General features: G+C 33.7%; 1 protein-coding gene across 6 annotated transcripts; it reads right to left on the bottom strand.

Annotated features, from left to right (window-relative positions):
* Positions 1 to 359: 359 nt before the first annotated feature.
* Positions 360 to 6,941, bottom strand: LOC114281661 (alpha-soluble NSF attachment protein). 6 transcript variants are annotated; one of them, XM_028224217.2, is made up of 10 exons: positions 6,588 to 6,877; positions 4,661 to 4,716; positions 3,842 to 3,891; positions 3,688 to 3,760; positions 3,405 to 3,484; positions 3,052 to 3,203; positions 1,772 to 1,931; positions 1,643 to 1,690; positions 1,241 to 1,321; positions 360 to 569 (listed from the first exon to the last, which is right to left on the bottom strand). In XM_028224217.2, coding segments are annotated over exons 1-10 (783 nt in total). In that variant the 5' UTR covers positions 6,590 to 6,877; the 3' UTR covers positions 360 to 488. The 6 variants fall into 6 exon arrangements, 4 of the variants coding, with proteins under 4 accessions (XP_028080018.1, XP_028080017.1, XP_028080016.1 ...); XM_028224216.2 differs by having other exon boundaries at positions 3,688 to 3,769; positions 6,588 to 6,874; XR_014341869.1 differs by lacking the exon at positions 4,661 to 4,716 and having other exon boundaries at positions 1,600 to 1,690; positions 6,588 to 6,941.
* Between the last annotated feature and the right edge of the window lie 696 nt (positions 6,942 to 7,637).

Genomic DNA, 7,637 nt, shown 5'->3' with positions numbered 1-7,637 from the left:
AGAAATGCATAAGTTGAATGTAAAAAGAAATATTTCGAAGTGTATTAGCTTCCACACCTACTCTTACCATATAATTGTAAAAATTCTCTTAGCACTAATACATATGAATATTGAAAGTAATTTAGTAAATACAATATACATATGAATATTGAAAGTAATTTAGTAAATACAATTAAGCAACTTCCGTTGATAGGTAATGCGACAAATTGAATATGATTTTTATATATTATCTCATATTTTAATAATACTACACTTGAGATTTTCAATGATCGAATAATTGCGAGTAGTTTGAAATAGATGGATATGGAGATTTTGGAACTAGAGATCTTTGTCCTACAATCCTATGCTTTACAAGAAAATTTGCATCAAAATAGGACTTCAATTATGAATCATAAAGGTTTAAAAAACAGTTCTTTGTGAACTTTACATTTACTAGATACAAGCCCTATGCAAATATTTTCTAATGAAATAAAATGTAAAATTTAATTTCAGGTCAGGTCATCATCCTCCAGTTCTTTGGCCTTCAGAGCTTCCTTCACCCTCAGTAAAAGGGTGGTTTTCCAAGCATCCTACAATGCAGAATAGTTGGTCAAATGCAATTTAAGCAAGCAAACCAACACAAGCAAAAGAAGCGGTCCATGCATGAGACCAAATACTGGAAAAGAGAAATAAAGTAAGGCTAGTTTTTTTCTCCACAAATCCAAGATCCAAACACAACCTAAAAAACTTCTTAATGAGATTATTTTCATTGACAAAAACAATGACTAAACCATCAATACCTCATACTCCACACCATGAGCACAAACTAAAATGAGCTCAAGATTGAGACCTCCATAGTAAAATTGTCATGATTTTTAGTAAACAGGTTCTACAAAGCAAATGATAAACGACCAAGTACTAAAAGAACTAACAGTTTCCATGTTCCCTGTTTAACGATTTTTTATGAATAACTATCCCCATTATTTATTCACAGCAACAAGTTGTTCTTCCTTGAAAAAAGGGAAAAGGAAAAAAAGCAGATTATCAGTCCACAAAGTCCGCATCACCAATCTTTTCAATTGTTTCTTGCTTCAGTAAAGACAAATATTCTACTTTCCAAAAACTATATTAGGTCAGCAATTCAAGAAGATGGTGCAAGTGAAGTTGTAACCTAGCAAATTCAACAGCACGAGATATTCCTAGTTACAAAATTAAACTCCAAATTAAGAAGAGGCACTGTTAATGGCAGAAAGAAATTTACCAGTGGAGTCATGCTATCGAATTCTTTCACAACATTGGTGAATTTCAAAACATCTTCCTCATCGATTGTGGCAGCCAAATCCTGACATGAACAACAATTCCTTTTGTTCAACCAGCACTATAATATCAAGAAAGCAACCATCATAGTATAACATGTAAAATACCATATTCCAATGGTGGATAAATATCTAATTAACTACTAATGGCTGCAAATCCATATGGTTCTTCTGTATACACACAATTAAATAATTAGGAAGCCATGAAGCGGTACATGTTTTTGTTTAAAAAAATTCCATTAACCATATCCTACAACCAGACACAAAAAATAGGAAATGAGGGAAAATGATACGAATAACATACATGAAAAATTAGAAGTATTATAGTCAGGCAAGCAACCACTTACAGCAAAAAACTTGTATTCCCGTGTCCTTGAAAAAGTTGGATCCAAATCCTGTATAAACAATCAAAAAGTTTTCAAGGATTTACACTGTAGGAAGAACACTAAATATGCTGAAGAAAAACAGAAGAGGACCTGATATCGTTCCAATGAGTTGTTTATTGCAACAACATCCCCCTTGCAGAGTTGGCAAAGCCCTGCATTGAGAAGGTGTCCTCTAACTCCATACTTGAGTAAATTTATGTTGAGAGAATGTCGTGCTATCTCTTCAAAATTCTCAATTGCCTTTTGGTATCTGGAGATAACACAAACAAACACACTTTATGTAGGGTATGCTTTCACACTTACCTTTATTTACATATCATAGGGGGGAATTGTATATTTTTAACAATATTAATTGACGTAGAGATGCAGCCGTATTAATTAATAATATTATAGATGCAATAGTAAGGAAGAGTGACAGGATCACCATAAGTGGAGGAGATAAAAGGGGGAGGGGAAGAAGCAGGGACGCAAAATGGGGCAGAGAGGGTAGAACAAACGAGAGAGACAGAGAGAGAGAGAGAGAGAGAGGAGGAGGAGGAATTTCAAAATGTTTAATTCTCAATTACACCAAAAACTCCCATAATCGATACACCCAGCCCTTGCATAGGTAAACCTAAATAAAGTAACAATCCAATAAGAAAATAAAAAAAAAAAAATTAAAATTGAAAATAAAAGGGAAATAAAAATAAGCCTTGGCCTAAAATTTAAGTTGCTTCCTTTTACGGCTGTAGTAAGCCTTAACCTGATATTTCATATCTGAATGCACTAGCCAAGCCACAGAAAGGACTAATGGCTAGAGCATGAAGTTTTTTAAAGGAATTTTTATGTTAATGCTCAAGGTGCATAGTATACTGAGAAACAGCTTTGTTAAAATCTAGTTTCCAACTATGCACATGAGCAATGCCTATAATTCTGTCATTATTTAAATGAACTTTCTTCCTAAGATCAGCATGTAGGTTTCAAACACAATTGAGCAAAAGGCTCAGCTGATTGAGAAGGATGGTATCAGGGGGTGAAGAAAGTAAGATCAGAGTGATGGCTATGAACAGGATTGTTGAATGTGTGCCTGAGATGAAGGCCTATGTTTTGCACTCTTATCTTTGTCAGTGGGTTTTGTAGGTTTCAACAATATAGTATAACCATCATACTTAAAGACATAGGTATGTCTCTTCCATAGTTAAGCATAGCTTCATCCTAAAGCCAAGGGCTACCAAGTAACCCATTGGCAACATCCATAGGTAGGAACATCACAACATTTTGGAGGAGGAGGTCTTGGGAAAAAACAATACAAGCTACACCCAATTTGTAGATTCTCAGGAAGAAACAAGACATTTCTATAAGAAGAAATAACATGAACTGACATAACTTACTGTTCTAGTTGTGCAGAAAACATTGCAACCTTCAACTTGCACTGATTTGCAGAAGTTGTTACTTCTTCGCCTTGGAAAAGTTCAGCGGACCGTTCAAAATAAACAATTGCCTGCTTATAGTTCTTTTCAAGCTCGTATAACTCACCAATTTCCTGAACCAAATATAAAGCCCAAGTCAGCTGCATTGAACGCTTATACACTTTCAATCCCAGAACTATACACTTTTTAAGTGCATACGGATGAAACAAAAAATCACACAAAAGGGCAAGAAAGCAGCTGAAAGCTTAGAGATATAGACAAGAATAAAAATGAATGGCAAAATTGAGGATGCCGGGAGATAAACCTCATTTTACCTTACAATATTTTGCAGCCATATGAAGTCTGCCATTGTCCAGAAAAATATTAACTGCTTGGTTGTAGCAAGCTACAGCCTCTGCGGAGCACCAAATGATAGTATCAGAAAGAAATTTAACTTGGCTTCAAGAAAGTCAAACTAAAGCAAATGCAAAAGCATAGATGAAAATGTAAGTCTCATGCAAAACCAGTTTTGTTGCATAACCCATTGCGTACAAGACTTAATTCATGGTTCCACCTCGCAAGTTCCAAAGTATATTAACGAGTCAACTCCAAGCGCACCTGTGGTTGAGGTTTTCTTATAGCAATTTGCAGCATCTACACAAGCACTTCCAGCTTCATACATGCTATTCAACTGCAAATAGTACGTAGTAATGAAATAGTAGTGTTAAAATAATAGGATGAGAATGCTAGTCATGTAAAACCCAACAATTACCTTCATATGACAATTAGCCAATTTGATGTAGACTGATCCAGCTCTATCCCCTGGTCAACAATATCTATAACAAATTAGTAAGCCCTAAAATACTGGTAAGAGCATCTCTAACGGTGACTCAAATTTTTTACCAAATCTGAGTTAAAAATGACCTATTTCATCAAATTTGATACCACTCACTCCAACGGTTCACCTTTCACCAAATCTATCCCGGGACAACCGGGTGGTCGACCGGCCGGTTGACCGGTTAGGCATTTTTTTTTTTTTTTTTTTCGCGAATTGTCTTAACTTTTTTTTGAACTTTCTGAACTTTTTTCGGGACGACCGGCCGGTCGACCGGCCGGTTGACCGGTTAGGCAAAATTATTTATTTATTTATTTATTGTTTGAACCTTTTCTTCGAACCGTTTGAACCTTTAGGCGGTCGATCGGTTGGTCAACCGACCGGGCAACCGGCTGGTTGACCAGTGTACCTCTTTCAACGGTCAGTAACAGTGATTGTAACAGTGATTTGGTAAAATCTGTGTCTCGTTCTCAGTTTGATACTTTTTTTTGCTGAAATCTTATTTTGATATCAATCTGGTGCAACGGTTGGAGCATAAAAAAATACCTTTTTTTATCAAAATTTGAATCTGATACCAACTTTGATTCACCGTTGGAGATGGTCTGACTTCATCCCTCCCAACAGTGTGCATAGAGAGCAAAATATAAATCATGAGAGCCATTAATCTTTTCCTTATTAAATATTGCAAGTACAATTGGAATATATTTCACAAGACAATGCTTTGATACTTCAAACAAGCAGCAAAGAATTGCATACCATTTTTACCACCGTTTTTTGGAGCTTTCCCCTTCAAAGTTTCCCTTATTTGCTCCCTTGTGTCGTGTTTGGATCATGGATTTGAGAACAGATTTGAAAAGAGAAAGGGAAATAGTAATAGGTAAAATGTGAATAAAATATAGTAAAATTTCACTTACATTTCACTTACTTTTATCTTTTTCCTTTCCAAACTCATGATCTAAACAAGGCATTAATTTGCTTTACTTGTCTCAAATTAAATCCAAACCCATTTTAAGATCCCCTTAACATCGCAAAACTTAAGCTGAATTCCACATTTTAAAACTGTCACTTATATGCAACCCAAATATTCCAATCATACAACAAATAGCAACAATCCCAATCAATTGTTTCACTTCTCATACACTACTGAACAACTATGTGGCAATATACCAAAACAAATTTCTTTCTTTTTTTTCTTTCTTTTTTTTTAAAAAAAAGGAAAGAAAAGAAAGCTGAATTGTAGAAGTTTCACATTTTCTGATAGCATACACAGTAGGGTAGATTACACTTTACCTCTTGAACTATGATTCTGTATCACTCAATCCTTCAATTAAAAAATACTACACTTTACCAACTTTCTACTAAGGTCTCGTTTGATAAGTGACTTTTTTAACTAAAAAATAAAAAAATTATTAAAAAAATCAAAAGATCAATAATCTTATATAAGAAAGTCAAAGATTTCTTTTTCTCTCTATTTTTTGTTCATCTTTTCGTAAAAAATCAAAAAATCATTCTAAATATACTAATTTTTTTTACATCATATTTTAACCAAACAATAAAAAAGTTACTAAAAAAATCTGTTTCCAAACGAGGCCTAAGGATGAAAAATTAATATGCGTATGACACCTCAAATATTATAAAATGTTTGAAAAATTGTCTACCCTTTCTTGTCATTTTGTCCTTCCATAATATTTTTTTACCCAGAAGGGGAATAAAATTGTCGTTTTAATCCTTCCATAATAGTTTAGGGGGCAAAAATTTCTCAAAAATGTTAGAAAACTCTAAAAATTCTATCAAAAATTCTATCAAATGTCTCACATGGACGTGAGACACATGTGAGACATTTAGTAAAATTTCTGGGGTATTACTCAAATTTCCTTTTTATAATTGGCAAATGCTAACAATCCCACGACACTTGTTCATATTGGCCTTGTTTGGGAACAAAGGTTGAGGGTTAAAATACTTAATAAAGACAAAAAAATATATATACAATAATAATTAATAAAATAAAATGTCACATTTTACACATTAATCAATTAATTTTTTGTCACATCCTACTCACCAACCAATCAATTTTTCTCTCTCGCAACCATCTATTTAAGTATAAAAAAATTTACAAATCACTCTAAACACAATTTTTTTTCATCTCATAAAATAGTAAAAAGTCAATTAAAATAGGCCAGTTCCAAACGAGGCCATTGGAAAGGTGAGTAAAAAAATGTATTGAAAAAGTATAAAAAAAATTATTAAATATTTTAAAATTTATAAAAATGTATTAAATTTAGTAATAAATATGACATTTTTTTTTTTAAAAATCATTTTCTTATACTGTAGGGCATTTGTTAGCAACATTTTTATACTTTAAAGTGGAAATATTACATCAGTTATATTTGCAAAAAATAATTATAAATTAATGATAAATTTTAATAAATAAAATTTTTTTCATAAATTTGTAATTATTTTCTAAAATATCACTGAGTTATAATTTTTCCTAATTTAAAAAGATGTAAAGTAATATTGAAATGATAGATAAGGGGTAAAGTGTAACATGACCTATAAATTTCAGTTCCCAAACTTTTCTTCCATTTTCTCAGCAGGCAAACAGTGGTTACAAATCGATCTACCAAGCATAGAATTGAACAAACGGAATTCGAGAGAGAGAGAGAGAGAGAGAGAGAGAGAGTACATGATTTGGAGAGTTTGAAGGAATTGGCGGATTTTTGGTACAAATCAGAAGCATCTTCGAATTTGGAAGAGCCGAAAAAACCACAGCCACCGCCGGCGCCGGCGATCTTCTTATCGGCTTTCTTCTCGAAGTCTGCGCCTCTCTGATCCGCCGCCATTAGATCGCTTTTGACTTTTCTTTAAATTCTCAATTTTAGAGACCCAATGGCAATGGCTAAGTTGATCACCTCTTAATTCTCAAAGTAAAGTTACTTTTGCCCGCTTAATCAGCTGCCTCATATTTCCATCATCATCATCTATTCTCTCTCATCCGATATATACCTTCAACAAAAAATTTAGGAAAAATTTGGCTAACCTAAAAAAGTGCACTTATTTTATTTTTTTATTTTTTTTGAGTCACATTAATTAATATTTCTTCTCTATTTTTCTATATATAATACAAAAAAATTCAAAAAGTATACGTATTTAGTCTTCCCAAACTTGACCTTAGTTAAAGGGAAAATCGGTCTAAGGTCCCTATCCAACTTTTAGTAATAGATTAGGTCCACAATCTATTCTTTTGTAGTCTAAGGTCCTCTCTCACCCATACCCATATAATGTCTAAGGTCCCTCAACTCCTACACCCATATATCACAGAGAAATTCCCACCTCTCTCTCCCCCCGATCTCATCACTTCACCTCAACTAAGTTTGGTCTCTCTTCTCACTCTCTGCTTCCTCTCTCTCTCTCTCTCTCTCTCTCCTACATCAATGGCAGCTGGGCCATTGTAATCAATGTTTAAATATTGTGCCTGTGTCCAGTGAAGATAAGTGGTGATGCGAATATTGGGCCATTGTTATGGGTTACTTGGTTTGAAAAGTTTTGTGAAGGTGAATTGAAATTGTTTGCTCAATTTGTATGTTTATCATTTTGGCCCAATTTGTTGCTTGGTTTAGAGGTGACTAGTGGCTGCATTGACATGCCGCAACATTTTGATCTGAGAAGTGCTCTTGCGTAACCATTCTACCTGCATTTAGAATTTTTTGTTTGTTCGTTTGTTTGTTTGTTACTG

The sequence above is a fragment of the Camellia sinensis genome, chromosome 10 (assembly GCF_055761805.1).
Source record: "Camellia sinensis isolate YWXY chromosome 10, ASM5576180v1, whole genome shotgun sequence".
Classification (NCBI taxonomy): domain Eukaryota; kingdom Viridiplantae; phylum Streptophyta; class Magnoliopsida; order Ericales; family Theaceae; genus Camellia; species Camellia sinensis.
The sequence above is the reverse complement of the archived record's forward strand: the minus strand, read 5'-3'. Positions and strand labels throughout refer to the sequence as shown.